This window comes from Penicillium canescens (assembly GCF_028828765.1).
Source record: "Penicillium canescens strain IBT 15451 chromosome Unknown utg000008l_segment0_segment0, whole genome shotgun sequence".
Lineage (NCBI taxonomy): Eukaryota > Fungi > Ascomycota > Eurotiomycetes > Eurotiales > Aspergillaceae > Penicillium > Penicillium canescens.
The window spans coordinates 241,159-260,931 of NW_026703970.1; the positions used below are offsets into that span (position 1 = coordinate 241,159).

General features: G+C 51.3%; 5 protein-coding genes across 5 annotated transcripts; 2 read left to right on the forward strand and 3 right to left on the reverse strand.

The window, feature by feature from the left end:
- Window positions 1–67: 67 nt before the first annotated feature.
- N7446_010963 (uncharacterized protein) lies at window positions 68–3,283 on the reverse strand (the record flags this gene model as incomplete). Its single annotated transcript, XM_058519706.1, has 1 exon — window positions 68–3,283. The coding sequence occupies one exon, from the start codon at window positions 3,281–3,283 to the stop codon at window positions 68–70; it is 3,216 nt and encodes a 1,071-aa protein (XP_058367230.1).
- A 521-nt stretch (window positions 3,284–3,804) lies between these two features.
- N7446_010964 (SDR family NAD(P)-dependent oxidoreductase) lies at window positions 3,805–4,958 on the forward strand (the record flags this gene model as incomplete). The annotated part of the gene is made up of 4 exons (XM_058519707.1): window positions 3,805–3,929; window positions 4,035–4,066; window positions 4,116–4,446; window positions 4,502–4,958. The coding sequence occupies 4 exons, from the start codon at window positions 3,805–3,807 to the stop codon at window positions 4,956–4,958; spliced, it is 945 nt and encodes a 314-aa protein (XP_058367231.1).
- A 1,360-nt stretch (window positions 4,959–6,318) lies between these two features.
- Window positions 6,319–9,120, reverse strand: N7446_010965 (DENN (AEX-3) domain protein; the record flags this gene model as incomplete). The annotated part of the gene is made up of 2 exons (XM_058519708.1): window positions 6,319–7,665; window positions 7,720–9,120. The coding sequence occupies 2 exons, from the start codon at window positions 9,118–9,120 to the stop codon at window positions 6,319–6,321; spliced, it is 2,748 nt and encodes a 915-aa protein (XP_058367232.1).
- Window positions 9,121–10,839: 1,719 nt separating this feature from the next.
- N7446_010966 (ubiquitin-binding serine/threonine protein kinase VPS15) lies at window positions 10,840–15,732 on the reverse strand (the record flags this gene model as incomplete). The annotated part of the gene is made up of 3 exons (XM_058519709.1): window positions 10,840–15,298; window positions 15,348–15,468; window positions 15,519–15,732. The coding sequence occupies 3 exons, from the start codon at window positions 15,730–15,732 to the stop codon at window positions 10,840–10,842; spliced, it is 4,794 nt and encodes a 1,597-aa protein (XP_058367233.1).
- A 490-nt stretch (window positions 15,733–16,222) lies between these two features.
- Window positions 16,223–19,283, forward strand: N7446_010967 (uncharacterized protein; the record flags this gene model as incomplete). The annotated part of the gene is made up of 16 exons (XM_058519710.1): window positions 16,223–16,314; window positions 16,364–16,501; window positions 16,553–17,095; window positions 17,146–17,426; window positions 17,505–17,592; window positions 17,646–17,688; window positions 17,752–17,772; window positions 17,827–17,875; window positions 17,932–18,016; window positions 18,072–18,090; window positions 18,159–18,173; window positions 18,282–18,310; window positions 18,488–18,563; window positions 18,611–18,645; window positions 18,731–18,794; window positions 18,870–19,283. 16 exons carry the CDS (start codon window positions 16,223–16,225, stop codon window positions 19,281–19,283), a joined length of 1,992 nt encoding a protein of 663 aa, XP_058367234.1.
- Window positions 19,284–19,773: the final 490 nt, after the last annotated feature.

Sequence of the window (19,773 nt, forward strand, 5' to 3'; positions counted from 1 at the left end):
TAGAAGGAAATGAAGGAAAAGGTCATAAGACCATCAAATAACAAAGAAATGGATCAAACAAAGGAATTTAATTGCTGCCGCCACTGCTCAATTCCCGCATTTCCTGCAGGGCAACAGCTCGGCGCGCAACAACGTCTTCTCGGCGGACCACATTGCGCAGTGCTTCACTGGCCTGGATCAGGCCATCGATGCTGATCGCGTGGTTGGTCATCTGGTGATTGATGTACGTGTATAGAGCAGCGGGCGTCGAGCAAGTCGTTAACAATTGCTGCTCGTTGAGTTTAAGCAGCGCGAGTGCAACTTGGAAAAGGAATGTGCTTCCACCCCCGCTGCCGGAGGCGATATCTTCGGCTACCTTGGGGGTCTTGTCATTGCTTTCCTTCGTATTGGTAGTGGGTCCGGAGCCGTTGACAGCGCTGGTCACGTTGAGACATAGGACAACATCCCATACGCGATAGAGCGCCTCCGCGGAGAGACAGTCTGTAAAGACTGAAAGGAACCATTGGAAGGTGAGCGCCTCTAGTTCAATTCCCAGTTCCTCCAGGTGAGCTGAAAGCCTGGGAAGTAGCTCCGAAATGTACTGCCGCAAGACAACCTGGTCGGCCCGAGAGGCCAGCAATCCATGATCATAGTAGTGTTGGGGGAGTATAATTTCGATCATTGAAGTCAGAATCCAGAATGCATCTTCAGCAGTCGGCATGATGAGCAGTAGTGACCCAGCTATGAGGTTCATGCCCTGACAGTAGCCGACTTCAGGGTTACGACGCGAGTATGCAAGTAACACCTCTTTAAGTTTGCCGACACCAGGACCCTTGCGGAAAAAGACATTGTCGGTAAGAGTGCGACGGATGTCCATGTCGATCTGTGATACAACAGATGGATCAGGCTCCGACCCACCAACACTATGGACAAGGTCATCATAGTACCCGGGGATTCGCATGGCAGAAGCGCCACTGCATTCTGACCAAGTTTTGGCACGAAGAGCGACTGGGATACCGCCGAGTACAAGCAGCCGGAACTCGCGCCACTTTGCTCGACCAACCTTGCCCTTGTTGCCCAGACCGGCGATGCCCACAACCTCGCCATCTGCAAGTGAGGCCTCTGGCGTATCAACTGCAGCTACAGACCGGTCGGTTGCTGCAGCGGCTGCAGCTTCGCCTTCTTTTCGGCGTTCTGCGCGCACCTTGCGGAGAAATTCGTTCCATCGCACGGTTCGGTCGCGCTGCAGTGTATCGTGGAGCTCTGTCAGTTGTTCTAGCAACAGCTTCACTGGTTCAGTCTCCGCAATTGAGATCTTGGCAGCCATGTCATTTGCTTGGTCGGATGATAGGCCCGCGAACTCGGGGCTGTCAGCTGTGATGGCCGATGTCGAAGCTGATGGCTGTCCGACAGAGCCAACAGACAACGCCCCGTCTTTGTCAACAGAGACAGACGAGCTGTGAGGACGATTCTCTCCCGCGGTAGTCAAGGAGATAATTGGTCCGGCAGAGGGCGTATGGGACAGAAGTTCTGTAGGGCGGGATGGAATCTTCAAATAGTCCTGCCAACGGCGGATGGAAATCGCTCCACTTTCAGGGTCGTCCGGCGAGACAGGAGAAGAGGGAGTTGTTTCAGGGGCTGTCTGCGCAAGACTTCGGACATCAGGGTCGTCTTCCGGATCCGAAACATCACTGCGTAGGGTACCAAGAGTCTCGCTAATGCTCAAAGGGTGATTGCTGCTCTTGGACGCATTGGCTTCCCTTTGACGCTTCTTTCGACGTTGATCATAGATGAACCCAAAGCGGTCTGTAAGAAATTCACCCGGCTGAGAGTTGTTGTAAATAGGTGTGAGTGTGGGAGGCTTCGACTCCATGGGCAAGATGGCATCCATCTCGACAGGTCCGAGATTGGTAGAGCTTCGGTCTGTAGTCTCAGTTGCTGCACCCTGTGACACGCTGCCTGCTGGGTTCCATCGCGAGGCAGGAGAGCCCATTTTGCCTTGGACACTCATTCCACTGGCAGAGCGTACAGAAGGCATACTGGCATTGCTATTTATTCTTTTCAATGCAGCTACTGCCGACATTCCGCCTTTGCCCGAAAGAGTAGACGAAGCGCTTCGATCTCCGCCCGGAACTTTGGATAATGGCTTGTTTTGATTGGCCTCGGAATCACTTGTATCCTTGCTTGCCTGATTGCCAGCGAATAGCTTGACAGTCCACGAGCCGATTGACCTCGAGGATTTGCGCGAGTGAGTGCTTGCATCGTCCCCGTTCACTGACGGGCTGGCGATCCGCTTTGCTGATCCACCAATCCGTGTTAGAGCATCGGGTGGTTGGAAAAGCTGCTCATCAAGAGCTTTGCGCCGCGAGGGATTGTTGGGCACTCGAAGGCGCTCAGTCTCTTCATCCTCATGTTCCCCGACATCACTCATGATACTGCTAGCACGACTCGTTTTGCGACTGGTATTAGTCGAGCCGAAGATGTACTCTTGCCAACCGCGAATCGAGCTCTGGCGCTTCCGGTTGGCCTCGTTGCCATCACTACCGCGGCCATCAGCTTCCGCTCGCTGGGCCCGGATTGTAGCTTGGAGATCAGACTGAACGTCTGTAGGTCGTGAACCCACAGTATCCTCCATAGCTTGTGACATCAGCCCATTCAACCCGGAAGAGGCCTGGCCAGCGTGATCACTATTGTGACTGCTTTCCCCATCAGAGACACGGTCACCAGGAGGATTTTCCAATTGATACAACCGACGCTCAATATCCTGATTGCTAACAGAAACCTCCCGGAGCATTCTCTTCAGCTCTCGCTCCCTTGCATCTGCACGTTGGCGGAGAGCCGAGATCTCGGCATCCCGTTGAGCCAGGTCGCGCGCAAACTGTCTCACCATCTTCACGGCCCCTGTACTGGCAACCAGACGCTCAATATGCGCATCATCGGCCAAATGCAGGGCGCCTGGGATATCCTGAGTCAGGACGGAATCGGCGAATAGGGCCGACCGGCCAGACTTGTGAGAGTCTCCAGTTGTAAGCTTCGCCAATGTCGCCTTCCGCCCCCGCCCACTTCTACTTATCTCTTCTCCGTCTTCGCCAGATAATAAAGTATTTGTCAAGCCACGGCTGAGGGTGGTGGCTTTGTCGGGTGGTGAAAGGGATGGAAACGAGGTTAGATCCGTGGTTGTGTTCGAGGAGCCGGAGTGGCGTTTCTGGGCTTTGGCGCGAACCGTCTTAGCATTTCGACTCCTGCTTGAGGCGCTCGAGGCTTGGGATGACGACCGCCGCTGGGGGTGGTCGGACTCTGCCATGACTCAACGACCGGGCAATGGCGTGGACGGAGAAATCGTTGGATAATGACTTCATGAAGGCTTTCCGCAGGCTTGCTAAAGGGTGGATTCGGGTGTTCGAGCTAAAATAGATAGTCGACTAGCTGCTGATAATTTGGCACTTCCCTGTCGCGCGTCCTTGGCGATCCCTTGAGATCGGTGGATCGGTGGAATGAAGGGAGATCGACGCGGGCTGAATGGAGCATAAATTTCAACACTGGAATCCCTGGAATGCAAGCTGGCCAAAGGTGCACAAAGAGTTGCTATTTTTGCTCTCTTTGAAACACAAAGCTGTTGATGGCCTGGGCACATGACGTTGTTAGTCATGTGACCAATGCTTGGTTCCACGTGACCTTCTGCCTCGGCTCTCCGCATAGCCGACGCAGTGGGGAAGCTGAGCTCGTATAAGTTACAAGTTAGCTACTTTACTTCTTTGCATTTAATTTGATTATAGCATTCTCTATTCTCTATTCAATTGCCTTCAGTATCGCAACATAAACACCATGTCTGCTGCAGCAAAGCAACGTCTCCAAGCCCTCAGCAAACAGCTTGTCGAGGGCATTCCCTTCGAGGGTACATTCGAGGACATCCCCAAGATTCGCCATATTGCTGGTGATTCAGCAGGACCGTAAGTAGTCTGAATGTATAGTTAAGTTGTGTCTTTAGCCAGTCTACCGCATTATCTTGTTTAATTCATCTCTATTTTAACTATAGCTTACACTTATACTTGCAGCCGGACAAAGGACAAGGTGGTTATTGTGACTGGTAAGCTTCATTTGTGTCATTCTACAATATATACGCTAATGAAATGTAGGTGCCAACTCACCCAACGGCATTGGCCGGGCCAGCGCACACCAATTCGCCAACAATGGCGCCAAAGCAGTCTATATCTGCGATTACAGCGACACCCACCTGGCAACTCACAAACGGGAAATGGAGTCCCTCTACCCAAAAGTTGACATCCACGTACGATCATTTGATGCCGCAGACGAAAAGGCCCTGATAGCAGTCATCGACGAAGCAGTAGCAAAGTACGGCCGACTGGATATCTTCTTTGCCAATGCAGGCATCGTCGGCCAGCCCAAGGTCTTTACCGAGATCGACGGCGACGGATTTATGAACACCATGCGTACAAACGCACTCGGGTACATCCTCCCCAATACATCATAAAAAGTAAAATCCAAACTAACCCCCTTCCAGCGTCTTCCTAGCAGCCAAGCACGCAGCCCCAGCAATGAAACTAACATCCGCCACAAAATCCTACCCAAGCGGCTCAATTATTGGCACAGCCTCAGTAGCAGGCCTCCGCTCAAACGCCGGCTCAACAGATTACTCCGCCTCAAAAGCAGCAGTAGTCTCAATCGCCCAAACAGTCTCGTACCAACTCGCCGGCACGGGAATCCGCATTAACGCCATCTGCCCGGGATTGATCGAGACAGGCATGACGCAGACAGTATTTGATCGGGCGCGGGAACGCGGCACTGAGCGTAAGATTGGACAGTTGAATCCTATGCAGCGGGGTGCTGTTGCTGACGAGGTTGCGCGTGTTGCTCTATTCCTTGGGTCTGATGAGGCTTCTTATGTTAATGGGCAGGCTTGGGCTGTTTGTGGCGGGTTGAGTGCTGGACATCCAGTTGTTCCTGGGAAGCTTGCATAGGTATTGAATGTGTAATCAAGCCACTGTGGATCTCTACATCTTCACTTTTTCTCTAGGGAGTACTTAAGGAATTAGAGCCCCGTCTTCCTTGTCTTTCCACGCTTCAAGTATTTCCTCCACCATGGACCCCTTCGCTCAACTGCCCCCAGAACTGACCAACAAATCCTCATTCATACCGCGCATTTTGCCGCTGTAGAAGATCTCATATCCTCTCAAGTCCACTATGTCTCCGGGGCTCGACCCGCCATTATACATGACCTCATCCTTGCAAATTCTATCTTCAATAGAATTTCGGCCCTACGCTCAGTGAGATACCAGTCGACTCACTGAGCGGACCCGAGCGTACCTGAGCGAGCAGAAAAAGCGCCCAAACCCTTTTCATGGATTGAAGAATACCGCAGTACTAGTCCCTCTTTCATCTCCAACATTTTTCAGCTCTTCGCAAAGCTGCAACGAAAAGCTGGCATTGGCCCACACAGTCAATACAGAATCTAGACACATATAACGTCTGGAATGAAATAAATATCCAAAAGGCTGAGCAGCTCTGGTCTCCGCCGCCCGTAACCGCCGGAAATAAGGCAACAATTGGCTCACAGACTGAGACTATCATGATATTCATCTTGAACCGCACGGGCATAGCCGAGCAATATACATGATATCTGTAGATCGAGGTTTATAGTAGACTAAGTAATCTAGTTGGATAAATGAAAAAAAGTTAAGTCCACAGAATCCATTTTCGAGTAACAGGGACCTATATAACCCTGTGAGACTATGAGATCAACCTAGATCAAGGACTGTGAACAAGGGAAAAGTGCACGACAATGGATACACAAAAAGGAAATCTCATCTGCAGACAGTAGGCAGATGGCGAGTGCAGAGTGGGTGGCTCTCTCGAGACACGAGATAAGCGAGACAAAGAAACAATAAAATAAAAAAAAGAAACAATCAAGCCGTTCCATCCCAGACGGCACGACTGATAAATAATAGACAGCAGATTCCCGGGTAAATAACCCACGAGAAAGACAAAAATGACCAGAATTATGGGACAAGAAGACAGAGAGATGGTCGGTGGATATAAGGGAGTATCAAAAGAAATCGACACGACGAAGGAAAGCAAGAAAAAAAGGAAAGCAAAATAGGGAAGAAGAGCTACGCCAGACAACCAGAGCGCAAGTGCGTATTCAGGATACAGCACAGTGAAGTAAGGAGTAAAAAAAAAAAAGGAAAAAGGAAATGGGCCACGCCAGGCAGAAGAAACAGGGAATGGACAGAGAAGAGAAAAGAAAGCCAAACACAAATAAGATCGTCTCAGTCAAGCCGTTGCATCATCTAAGCTTATACAGATAGCTGATGTTGAAACCTAGGAGATAATCCGAGCGGTGGTTGGCCGCATGAGATCCTCGCTTGCCTGCTTGGACAGAGTACCAGGCTCAGTCTGCTGGTCATCGACATTCTCAGTCTCATGGGCATGCTCGTCGTCATCCTCGACGATACGAGTGGGGATATCGCCGGGCCCGTACTGCTGACTTGAGCGCTCGGGGAAAGTCGAGCTGCTGATCATGGACATGGAGGTGCTGGAGCGGTTGTGGACCAGATCTGGGGTCGGGGGGATGCTGGAGTGTCGGTTATCCGGGTGGAGGGAGTTGTTGTCGATGTCGCTCATTTCACTGGTGGCGCGGGTGGAGCGGCCCTCCTGGGTATCGTAGTCGGAGCCGAGACGGTCGGAGGTCTGGATCTTGCCCTCGGACTCTTCGTCTTCGGCGTCCTGGGCCAGGTGAAGACCCTCAACGGCGGCAGCGCACTGGTCGCTGATGCTGCGGATGATGTCCGCAATGGCATCGGTCTTGTCGCGCAGGTAGCGGTCTGCGACATCTGTGATGCTCAAACGAGCAAGGGTCTTGTGATCCTTGCCGAGGTTCAGCAAATGCTGCTCTAGCGCAGGGTTCATGTCATTTACCGGAGATTTTTGACCATTGACCTCCTCAGCTGTCTTGACGTGCTCCTTGGACTTGGGGGTCTCCGCCTTGCGCTCCTCAGGAGCGTCTTCGTAGCCCTGCTCGACCATTTCAGTAATCTCAGAGGTGCTGCTGATGGAGCGGACGATGTGCTCCATGTGGTGGCTCTGGCCGTTGATGAGGCTGCGCAGGTGGAGAACCACGCGCTGGGCATCCTCACGCTCACGGGAGAGAGTCGAGTTAGTGTGAGTGAGGGCGGAGATCTCCTTCTGGTTGCGCTTGCGCTCACGTTCAAGTTCCTCGGCAATCTCCTGCTGGAGAACAAGGGCCTCGAGGGCGTCGTCACGCTGCTTCTCGGTACCAGACAGACGCAGAGTGAGACGAGCCACATCGTCCTTCTGTTGGTCGATGAGACCAGTGAGGCGACGGTTCTCACGCTTGTGGTTCTCGATCTTGACCTTCAGCTCGGTGGTTTCCTTAGTGAGCTGCTCGGCAAAGGCCTGGAACTTAAGGAATTGCTGCTTCCAGGTCTCGAGTTCCTCCACAAGGAAGTTGTTGCGCTTGGTAACCTTGCTGAGCTCGGTGTCCATTCGTCCCTTGAGGTTGATAAAGTCTTGCCAGGCCTCCATGGCGTCACGGGAGTACTGGTTGCGCTCGCGAACAATCTCGTTGAGGTGACGCATCGAGACCTTGGTCATCAGGGGCTTCTTGACGGAGCCACCGAAGATGGCCTTCATACCGGTGTTGCGGCCCTATAAAAAGTTAGTTTAAACTGCAGTTAGTCAAACATTGGAGAGCAAACATACCAGCTTCTCACACACATGATCCATGACACTCATGACCGCATCCTGGTTCCACCATTGGGGCTCCTGGATGCTCTCGACCTCGCCGCGCATGACGATAATCTGACCGGCGGGGATGAGCTTACCACCAGCATAGGCAGTGCGTAGATGAGTAGGCACACCAGAAGGCGATACATCACCGTTCAAGGACTGCGTCATGCGGTTGATGAACTTGGTGCGCTGGCCCTGGTTCAGCACATTGGGCGGGCTGGATGTCAGGACGAAGTTGCGGTCCAGATCGACAACGAGGGCGTCGGATGGGGCGTTGAACAGGGTACGACACTCGGCGGTGACACCCAGAATGTAAGGACCGGGCTCCTGGACAAGGTCCTTGACATGACGAGCGTGCACAACGGGAACGTACAGACCGCTCCACTCGTAGACGCGAACGCAGTAGCGAATGGTCTCGGCCGCCACGGTCAACATCGCCGGGTAGTGGGAGACGAAAATGATACGGCGAGTGGGTGAGACAGCAGCCTCGATGACTCCGACGATGTTGGGGATCGACAGACAGGTGAACAGGGGCCACATGGAGAAGTTTTGGAATCCAGTCGGCGAGGAGGGGAATTGGTAGCAGAGAGCGTAGTCCTTCATATCGATGCGGACCAGATCGTTGAGACGCGGGGCCGGGAAGCTGAGGATACGCGAGACCTCCTCGGCGTGGAACAGGTTGGTGGCCTTGTTCCAGTGAATCCACATACCGCGGAGGTAATCCCCTAGCAGGTCGTACAGGGGGTAGCGAGAGAGGAAGCTCAGGCAGTAAGGAATCCAGTAAGTCTCATCGGGGTTGTCGTAGAAGTCCGGCTCCGTCTTCTTGCGCAGCTCGCGGATCGTCTCCGCGCGCTTCTCATCCGCACGGGACCAGACGCGCAGCGCGATACCGTACAGAGTGTGAGAAGAGTCCTGCTGCAACACGAACGCGTGGTGTGCACAGTGAGGCTGGCTCTTACCGGTGCAGATCTCCACGTCGTGAGGGAAACATGCCCGCATGGCCGAGTGCAGGGCTCGTGCGATCTCATTGTCCTGCTCTAGTCGGGGGCTGCTTCCCAGAATCTCGGGCAGCCAGAATTGACCGACAGCTCCCTTCATATGGCCAATCTTCCCCTGGGCGGGGGCGGGGGCTTTGACCCATTGTGAGGGTTCGCGCCCGACACCACACACCATGTACGCATGGGTGAGTGTTTTCGGTGTTCGCTGGGCGGGCTTGATGTTGAGAGTAGACGGGATGGGTTGAGTGATACGTGAGTGCAGCGACGACGTGCGGCTGGGAACGACCAGCGAATTTTCCCCTTCACCGCGCGTCGAAGGCCTATCCCGGGTGGAAGGCCGGACAAAGGAGCTGTGATCTCGCATTGAGTGGCCCATTGTGTATCTCTCGGGATTGAGCTGTGTTTATATGGGGGGATTTGGAGGGAGACTCCTAAGAGTCGAACGCACTACTCGAGTGCAATTCAAAGGAAGGATTTACCCAGATGAAAGAGAGGCGATAGTTAAGGGAGTGTAGAGAATTAATTGGACGTGTGAGAAGCCAAAGAGGAGGTTTAGGGGGCAAATAGGAGAGTTACGCTAAAGCCAAAGGGGGAGAGAACTCTCTCCACTTTAATTTCTTCTCTTCGTGCTCGGAGGAAGTATATGCACTCGGACGGAGTATTTCTCTTTTTTTTCTGCAGGTAGCTTATATCCCTCTGTTCCTCTCTTCTTACACATGTATCGGTAAGTGCCTCAGTTACATCCATGTCTACAATGTGATAGATACTTGAGCCCGTGCGGTTCACTGTTATAAACGTTGACCGCTGGTTGTTTCGTCCCCATATTCTTCCTCACATCTGATATGTCCATTTTTGTGTTTTTTTTTATGGTGTTTCACCTCAACTCTGTCGTGGTTCCTCCCTGATAATAGCATTCATTCGGAAATATATCCAAGTCTCAAAAGTCTCGACCGCCCATCTGCAGTACAACCATATGCGAGTTCAAGTAGTGTTTCGCCTGCGGGCTGCGAGGAGCCTCGCAGTCTGTACACAGTCACTGTAACCCCCAACCCCTCAAAATGACAAATACTACTGGGTCACGATCGAGTGCAGTGCCGATCGCCGAAGATTTCATTTGGAAAGCGTCCCGTCACGTTGTTCTTATTGGTGTCTGCCCCTGTCTCCAGTCTCCACCACAAGAGATTTGTGTTCGATCTTATGCAGTGTCTGGGTTACCCCTGAATTGCTGGAATGCTGGAATGTATCATGAAACAGACATTTAGCTTTCATGCCCGTCCAGTCCAGTGTCAATGTCCAGTATACTGTAACAGACGCGTTCCAGGGCTTTGTCTTCCCGTGACTCCACTACTGTCAACCCGTCAAACCTTCCATACCAAAGTAGTCTTCGCCGATACACACTAAACGCATCCTATACGATAATTAACCCGACTCTGATTCCGGTGTCTCCGTCAAGCAAAAATAGCCACCGAGACTTTTAATATTGCACAAAGTACAATATTGAAAATCCATATTAATGCATATTAACCCCCTAACTACACGAGCACACTATCGTACAGTATGTATATTAAGGAACGAGAGCATGGACTTCCGTTCCGAACACCCCGTTGGACTCAACAGGAAGATGAAGCTGTCGATCGTTCCACCCGTCCAGTGTTTCGTCTAGGTGGGTTTGGGCCCACTGCCCAGCTGTCCCCGTCGTGTCGACAGGGGGTACCCGGTACCTTGGCCCATGCCCTGGTTGTCGCGTGGGCCGAAGTACCCGGTACAAGCCGGCTGATTTTTAACTGAGCTATTTAGCTGTTGTGGAGGTGTTTGGCTGTGATGTACATGTCTGTCCGGATTTTGGTGTTTGGGGTCCAATACAGAGTGGTCATGGTCATCCTGTTTTGAGTTGATTTCTTTTTAATACTTCCTGTGTGGATATAATATATATATACATGGACTGTACTGTAAGTCGTGGGAGGGAGATATATATATGTCAGCCCTAATGGAATAGCGAAGTATTGTAAACCCCGAATCTTAGTATCTCGTTTAGAACTCAAAGACAGCCCTCCTCTTACGGCATCATCATATTCAAATACAGTTTAGAACACACCTAGGAGAAAATGTAAACCATCCCAGCCCGGTCCACACTCACAATCATCCCATACGGCACCCGCAAAACCGCCACGTCCTGAACAATATCCAAATGACTCTTAAGAAGCATCTGCTGCTGGAGACTAATAACCGTACTACGCGGGGGCCTCGGACTAGCCTTCTTCGCATCACGAGAAGCACTAGCAGAGGGCAGATGTTCAGTGGTAACGAGGAGACTGGGGCCCGGCTGGGATAACTCATAGTGCGGTTTGCCACCAGTACTACCATCCGAGACAACCTCGAGGCCACTGACGATCGAAGACAGATCGGGCCGCGCGAGGTCCCAGAAGCGGATCTTGCGGTCGCATCCTGCGGTGATAATGTACCCGCACTTCGTGCTAGAGTCTTTGTCTTCGTCCGGAGCATTGAGTCCGACGGCGAACGCCCAGATGCCTAGCCGATCGCCTGCGGGGTTGTTATTCGAGGGGATCCCTGCGTCAGCGCCGGTCTTCGCGAACCGACTTAGCATCCCTTCGGGGCGGTCGCCATCCACGCGCCAGGCTTCGTAGTCGGCGGGCGTGATGCGGGATGGATGATGGGGCCGGGAGGGGTGGTGGCCTCCGTTGGGGGAATTGGCGCTGCCCATCGGCGTGGCCTGGTAGACTTCACGACAGCGGAACTTCTCGATGTCCCAGACGGTGATTTCGTTGCCGTGGCTGCCACTACAGGAGACACAGACCCAGCGGCCACGGGCCTTCGTCGGGTGGACCTGAATTCGGTTGATAGCGCCCCAGCCTGGAAGACCCCAGGCCTTCAGCCGCACGCGGAAACGCAGATCCCAGAGGTCCAGAATACCGTGGGTTGTGCCGACGAGTAGCCAGTGGTGTCTGCGATCGCAGCAAAAGGTGGTCAGAGCACCATGGTGGACTGGATTTTCTAATGTATAGATCGGTAGCATGGTCTTCATGTCCAGTGCAAGAATACGGCAGGTGTTGGTCGCAACAAGTAAGGTGGACTGCCCTTCATCGCGGAAGTGCTCCATCCAGACGGCGTACTCAACTGATCCGTCTTGAGCGACGGGCAGTTGGTATTCGCGAACGAGCTGCAGCTTGCCGTACCGGACAGCCGTCTGGCCGACCTTCTGATAATCGACTCGAACGGCATGGATGCTGCCATCAGTAGCCGCACTGATGAATGTGTAAGTATTCTCTACGAAGGTCAGAGCCTTGACGCGTGAGCCTGTCGCATGACGATGAGTTTGACGAGATCGGGGGGTCAAGTTCCTCTCGAGGCGAGTTGTGTCCCAAATCTTCACCGTGCTATCATCAGAGGCAGTCGCAAAGAAGGAGTGGTCTGGAGCGACCACCACCCGGTTGATTGCCGCGCTGTGTTCACCGAACGTCGCGACGAGATTACCCTCCGGTTTCCAGACCTTATTTGGCTCTTGGTCGGTAGCGCTGCGAATGGGTAGCCGGGTATCCAGTTCCTTCACATACGGACCCAGGTCAAACAGGTCTGTTGGGTAGTTCTCTGCAAATACATTGTCCAGCAGCCGCAAAACCGCAGGATCATTGCCGTGATAGGAATGGTTGGGTCGGTATTTCTTGGACGGGAGTTGGGCGGCCTTGCGCTCATCTGAAAGTAAGGATGTCGATGGCTGGGGGGTTCCGCCTCGGTGAACCGGTGCATCTACCTTGCCAAAGGCATTTGCAGAGCTTGTGCCGGTTTCCGCGTAGGCTTTGGCAGTCTCCTTGCGATTCAGCAGGTTGATCGCGCTGGACTTTTTGCTGACCCGATCAGACAAGCTTCTTAATTCCGGAGTATCGGCCCTAGTAGGTGTCGATGAGTCGTCTGCATCTGGGCTTTGACGACGGGTGGAATGTCTGCGATCAACATCCGAGCCTGGAGGAGATAAAGGACGAGATCTTGTGCCAGCGGCGGGCGAGGATGCCAACGGAGACGATGATAGCGACGAAGAATCATGTCCATCCAGAATAGGAATGCCTGAAGGTCGTCTTGACTCTCTGTGAGCTTGGCTCTTGGATCGCAAGTGCTTACGATGAGTACTGGGCGCTCGTTCAATAGTCGTAGAGGCATCGAGTAAGGCATCTGCGATAGTTCTCGGTCTCGTATCATCGGCATGACCATCATTTCTGTCCAGGGACGCTCTTCGTGGCGAATCAGGGATTTCCTTGTCAAAAAACACCGTTTGAAGCTTGACTTGTTGTTGAGTCAAGCTGACAATGTCGTTTATAGGTAGCACCGACTGGACATCAGATTCTCTCGAATGTCGTAATGAGACCCTCCAGATGTAATCCTTGAGAGCGACCAGTTTGAATTCATCTTCAGAGCCCATCCCAATGTTTCTCAATCGGGACAGCCATTGTTCATCTTCGTCATTCCTTGATTGTGCAGCCATCGTGAAAGAAGGATTACGTTGTCCAACACGAGAACTGAAAGCTCCAGGCTCAGATAGGCCGAACATGCCATCCCTGCTTGTTGACTTCCAGAATACACCTTTGTCGGATTTGAGGGCCCAGAAGAAAGCCATCTCATAAACACTCCGCGGCATTGGTCGTTTGAGTGCACCAAGGATTTTGGCCTCTGAAAAGTCGATAATCTGGATTTTGAGGAAGGGACGGAGGAGGGGTGCCAATATAGAATGAATGTCCGCTATTGACAGGAACTTGGCTGAGTTCACCACGAGGTTCACGGTTGCCTCTCGGATCCAAATATCCGGATGTACCAGAAATCCAACCGTGGTGTGAAGGAGATCCCATGTTGTCGAACGTTGGAACAAACCTAGATCAGCCATGGCTGCTAGAGAGCGAATCACCCTTTCCACAACAAATTCTTCAGGCTCAGTCAGGGATTGAACCATGAGTGGCAATATGTATAGCTCAAGATTGATCGTTCCCACGTAAGCCGCGACACCAACCACGGCCTTAAAAAAGGCGCATTTCAAGATCCAATCCGGATCGTTCAGGTATGTGTTTAAGTGACTGAGAACGACCTCATTCGCCTTGAGATTGCCAAAGAAGACACACAAACTGGACACGGAGCCCAGGAAGGCCCGCCGAACCGATGCATCTGTATCCGTCAACAGCGCCTTTGTATGAACTTCAAAGTATTCCAAGAGATCTACCCGAGCCACGTCGTACAGGTTGTGGTATGTTGCATCCTCAGTCCATCGCGGCTCAAAGCCGACCGGTATCAATGCAGCTAGACGGGTATCTGAGCGCAATGCTTGGATCATATCTAAGAACCTCAATGAGGACTGAGCCAAAGACGCAATGCAGGATGCATATGCGGCACGGACCATGGCACTTGGATTTGTAGGTGATGTTGCAACAAACGGCTGGAGCCTGGGGAAGATGTATTCAGAGAACAAGTACGCATTGACCGGGGAAACTACTTGAACCATTTCCAGTAGTTTAGTTAGAGTGCGGATCGCCGCAACTCTGACAGTGTCGGTCCGATCAGTCAGGAGGATCATGACGTGGGGAAGAACTCGGTCCAATTTGGCTTCATCCGACAATCTTTCTGCAAATGCCAAAAGAATATCGCAGGCTTGGGCTCGGGCCGATGCCTTGGATGTGTTTCGCAAATTAGAGACTACGAGGGTGAGGAAAATCAAAACACCCTCGTCGGTTTGTGACGGTCGTATTGAGACCTGGGTTTCCCCATTCGGCAGGTCAAGCTTCACAGGGAGAGTGTTGCCAGTCAGCCTGGAGACTGGGGGATTAGACGAAGCTCCGGCACGGGAATTGGAACCGAGAAAGTAGGAGATCTTATCAAAATCCAAGTAAACTCGCTCAATTCTTTCATCTGCCTCGCCTCTGTTGGCTGACTCCGCGTCCATATCAGTTCGCCCGGAAGAAGGATCCGTCATAAGAGACATGTACTGGTGGAGAAAGCTGTAAAAGTATTCTGGGAACGCCTTTCCCTTCCAGAAATTCAGATATTCGTCAGCAGAATATCGGGACTCAGGTTCAAGTTGGATCATATGTAGAATTAATTCTCGAATTTCCGGGTCTTCGATTTTTGCCAGCTGGCTGTGCTGTGGGCTGTATTCTCCTTTGCGGTACTTGTACATTTGACTCAGATTGAAGATGGGCGACTCGAGGAAGAGTTCCGCAATGACACACCCAGCACTGAAGATGTCCATTGCCCAGTTGACACCGCTGTCGCTAGGCTCTTCTCCGGCAACGCAGAATCGCTCGGGAGCCAAGTAACAGGTCCGTCTTCCAGAAATGTCGAAGAAGAAAGAAAAATCAGCTGGGTTGTCCTCTGGTAAAAATGTTGGTTTGAAAGATGATGAGAAGTCTGAAAGGTACAGCCAGTTCCAGGCTGTTACTAAAACGTTTTCAGTCTTGATATCGCCATGGTAGATGTCCAATGAATGACAGTCTCGAAGAGCGCACAACAGCTGAAATGCAATCCATTTTTTCTCAACGTGCTCTAAAAATGGACGTGTGCTGAGCCACTGTTAGACTTCGCTTGCAGGTATCAAAAGGACAGACATACCTCATTCGATCATATAGAGAGCTGTGGATGTACTGGCGCACGAGGTATCCACTCGTGCTGGTCTCGAGGATCCTCTGATAGCTCAATGCATTTGGCACGTCCAATAACAACTTGCGTTCCCCTGAGCTGAATGTTAGAATATCGAACTGGTCAAGAGGGGTCAAAACTTACTCGTGATGGCTTTAATGTATGGCTCCAGCTCCATCGTGGGGAAAGGTTTCATGATGACCTTAATAAACACTAAGCCATTTTGCTGTCTCGCCCGAATGCTCTTCATGAACCTGCCCCCACCCATGGACTTCTCATACACCAAGTCGGACAGCTCCGGTACATCGATCCCCGCCGACCCTGCCGACAGGGTTGTGAGGGAGTAGCCTTGTCCCATGGTGTCGACTGCCCCTCATCTCCTGTAGAGACAAATATTTGACCAAGAAGACCAGATGTTGAGACTTTGCGATAAGGAAGTTTGAGGCTAATGAAGTCACTGGACGCGTCAACACGTGATAAAAGGCGGTCAGCGATGCCGACAGCTCTCAGCAGCTCATTCCAAGGCTTCTTCCTGGAAACAATTCTTTGCTTAGACCTTGGTTTCTGAAAGGCTTTGTTATTGCAATGATTTTTGTGCGCGCCAATTAAACATTCATCGATTAAAACGACATGAGCCTCTTATCGGAGATACCTCGGTCTTGACACCGACATACAATTCTGCCAGGAGACAACAAAAGCAGTAAAAAGGAGACACTTGACAAGCTGCTTGAGAGAAATCCCAATTACGGGGGTTGATAGGTCTGTATTGATTTATTCGGTTCTCTGATCCTGGATAATTCGCTAACGGTTGAAGTGAGCTTCACATTGCCTACTGCCAGTGTCAAACAATGGAACCACATACAGTCAGCATGGATCACACTGAGATTCCGATCATCGACACTGGCGAACCTCTTTTTGATGTTCTTCCCAAGCTGTTCAAGTGAGTTTTGTCTACTTAGTTCTACAACACGACTAACAAATCCATGTAGCTTCATCAGCATGGCAGTGGGCGATATGGCATACACATTCGAGCAAATGATGTACGGCTCCCAAGGACACCGTCTCAGACAGTTAGTCCATGCTTTAGCCGAAGATAGTCACAATCCATTCATTATTGTGGCTTTGATGTAAGCCTCTCATCGATGGACTTGCCAAGATTGTCTCGCTAATGAATGCAGGATCCTGAAATGGGAATTTGACACTGCTGTCGAGGACGACTGGGGCCTCAATGAAAGCCGAGGTGCAGCGTGTGAGTTCGTTGCTTGGCAATTCCTATGTCATCTGAATCAGCACGAGACAATCGAGTTTCTGCTAGAGGAGCTTCCGATCCCACGGCGCAATTCTGCAAATTCCATCGAAGCAGAAGCAGATACTTCTGGTTTGACATCTCGAGGTGGCACACACAATACCGAAAGCGAGACTACGCCTCTCTTGCTAAACTCGTCCTCTTTGAGTCGTCTTTTTGGTGGCAGAGCGAACGAAGCCGGGTCTACCGGGAACTCACAGGGCGCAAACTCGCAGGACGAGACTTACGCTGCCCAGAGGTACTCCCAATTTTTCGGATTGAATGCGTTGGAGATCGCAACAATTGCCCATGCAAAGAGATTTCTAAGCCAACGAGTTGTTCAGCGAGTTGTTGATGATATATGGAATGGGGAAATCGTGTTCTGGGATTCTTTGACAGTGCATTCAACCAAGAAGCCCCAGCTTTTCAACAGAAGGTGAGACTTGAAACTGGATAAAATTAGCAGGGATGCTGACATTCGTTTAGAACAGCAGATCCATATTCACGTTTGAGGGTACCTATCTACCGCAAGGTTTTTGAAGCGGCCTTCTTCGTCTCTTTCCTTTTCCTCTACTACGCAGTCCTTGTGGAGAGGAAGCAAGATGCCGTTGGTGTTTTCGAGGCCGTAATGTACGTGTGGATTGTTGCCTTTGCGTACGACGAGCTGAGTGGGATCATCGACGCCGGGGTCGTTTTTTACCAAATGGATTTCTGGAGTCTGTGGAATATCAGCATCATCGGGGTCGGAATGGCGTTTGTCATAACTCGTGAGTCATTTGTTCGAATCTGCCTTGCGGCTCTTCACTTTCCAGATCATTGATGAGCGGCTAATGAGGGCGCCGCAGGAGTCATTGGGTTGGTCAAGGGCGATAACCCCATGATCGAACTATCATTTGACATTTTGTCTCTGGAGGCTCTATTTCTTGTGCCAAGGCATGTTATTCGTGGAGCATGCATGGTGGCGACAGAGCTGACCGGATGAACAGGATCTGCTCACTCGTGAGCTTGAACTCATACTTCGGCAGTCTAGTAAGTGGATTCTGCATGAAAGACATTTCCCGAGAATGGTCAACTGATTGTGCCTGCGAATAGATACCTGTATTGAAGGAGATGGTACGATGATCTCTCCAGGCTTCGGGGCCCAAGGCTGACCACTGAATATTTCAGACAAAAGCGTTCTTTAGGTTCTTTCCAGTGGTTGTAGTATTGTATATTGGTGAGTGTGGCTTAGCAGATGCAACCCCGAAAAGAGCCATGTCTAATGGCCTGCAGGGTTCCTGACGACATTTACCATGCTCGCCCGTGACCGCTTGTCTCTCGATACAATGTCACATTTATTAGTGAAGGTGTTCTTTGGGTATGGCGGTGAAATAATCCCTGTTACGCCCGTTCTTTGCTAAAATCTGTTGCAGTTCGAGCGTTCTTGGCTTAGTGGGTGCTTAGCTTTTATGATTCTTTGAGGATGTGCACTGACGGTGGCTGAATTGATTGGATAATAGGACACCGCGTCTGAAGTAAGTCTGCGCACTAGGCGGCTGTTATGCAGTTCAAATCACAATACCCCGGAGGATTGGCGAAATGGTTGGCTGTCGCGTTTAGTTGACTGACACGCTAAAATTTAGATCTCCCCAATCTTCGGCTACGGCTTGATGTGAGCTTCCTTTGATCTTATTACGAAACCTAGCATGGTCGCATACGTTTTCAATCACGTTCTATGCGTGTGACGTTAGGCCGCAGTTATGCGATAGGGTTGAGGCCCTTGAACACGGCTTAACAACGTTTCTACCGGCGGCAAATGCATCATTCACTAACAGATATTACTTAACAGGCTTATTTTCGCATTGATGACCAATACCCTCATTCTCTCATCTTTGATCAGTTTGATGAGTATGAGTCTTGAAGGGGTATGTCTCCAACACAGGCTGTCGGGGCCGCCGTTGACTTGTGCTAGGTAATGCGTCATGCCCGAGAAGAATATCTCTTTCAGTGAGTATACATCCCAATCGCCCTGATTTTAGGGAGCAGGGCACTGCCTCCTTGGAAATTTGCATCCCGCTAATGCACCAATTAGGTTGGCGATCTATGTTCTAGAAAGCAGCAATTCTCGACGATTGACATACTTCATGCCACCCCTGGTCAGTCAGCGTCTGATCCTTCAATGAAATGTTTCTTTGTGTGTTCTGGAATCTTTCCATGCTAATGCTCAGTAGAATCTTATTCCCCTGCTTTGTATCCGCCCCATGCGAATTTTCCTATCTGCGGGAACTGTTCGCCGCGTGCGCATTGTTTTACTACGGGCCACGCATCTTCCGTTCGTCGCGTTGATATGGGCATATGAGTCAAAGTGGCGACATCCGCGGCGACATAACAGTCGACTTCCCCCAATGTCGGCACGCGCCTATCGTACTTCTGCAAACGAGGCGACTCTGTCCAGGTGCCAGGACCCACATCACCCCTCCGTAAGCATAGTTGGAACAAGTCTGGGCCCTGGAAAAGGACGCAGAGTGGATCAGCAAGCCGCGCGTGAATCTGGCATGGAGCGGAGGCAAACCCCATTTACGGACCTGATCGACACGATAGAACGACTTCGAGCTCAAGTGGATGCAATTGCCGCACGAGACTGATCCAGGGGCCGAAATTACTAGTACTTCGCGCCGAATTGAGGTACAACAGCGCGGCAGGAGGGGTCACTTCCCTGGCGCTTAGGGCCACGCACGCCCTGCAGCGCCGGACTGGCGCTAGTTGGCTTCGCGGGCTTAGTTGCGGGTTTAGCGGCACCCTGACTACTCAAAAACCGTTCGAGATGAGCATATCAACGCCATGGACGAATTAGACTTGTTCATTATTTTCAGGCGCTTTTTCTTTTTCCTTTTGTTTTATTTTATTTTTTATTTTTTATTTTTTTTCCCTTTTATTATTTCCCCCTGTCGTGTTTCGGATCCAAGCCCCCTTTTTATTACAACCATACAAACTGGGAGCAAGTAAATAGACGGCATAGATCAAGTTCTCCGAGGCATCATTTCCTGTGGAGCTAATGTGGAGTTGCGCTATGGTAGACATGAAGCCGAAGGGATCGAGCGGTTCGGAAGGCCAGACCCGCATACCGTTATGGTC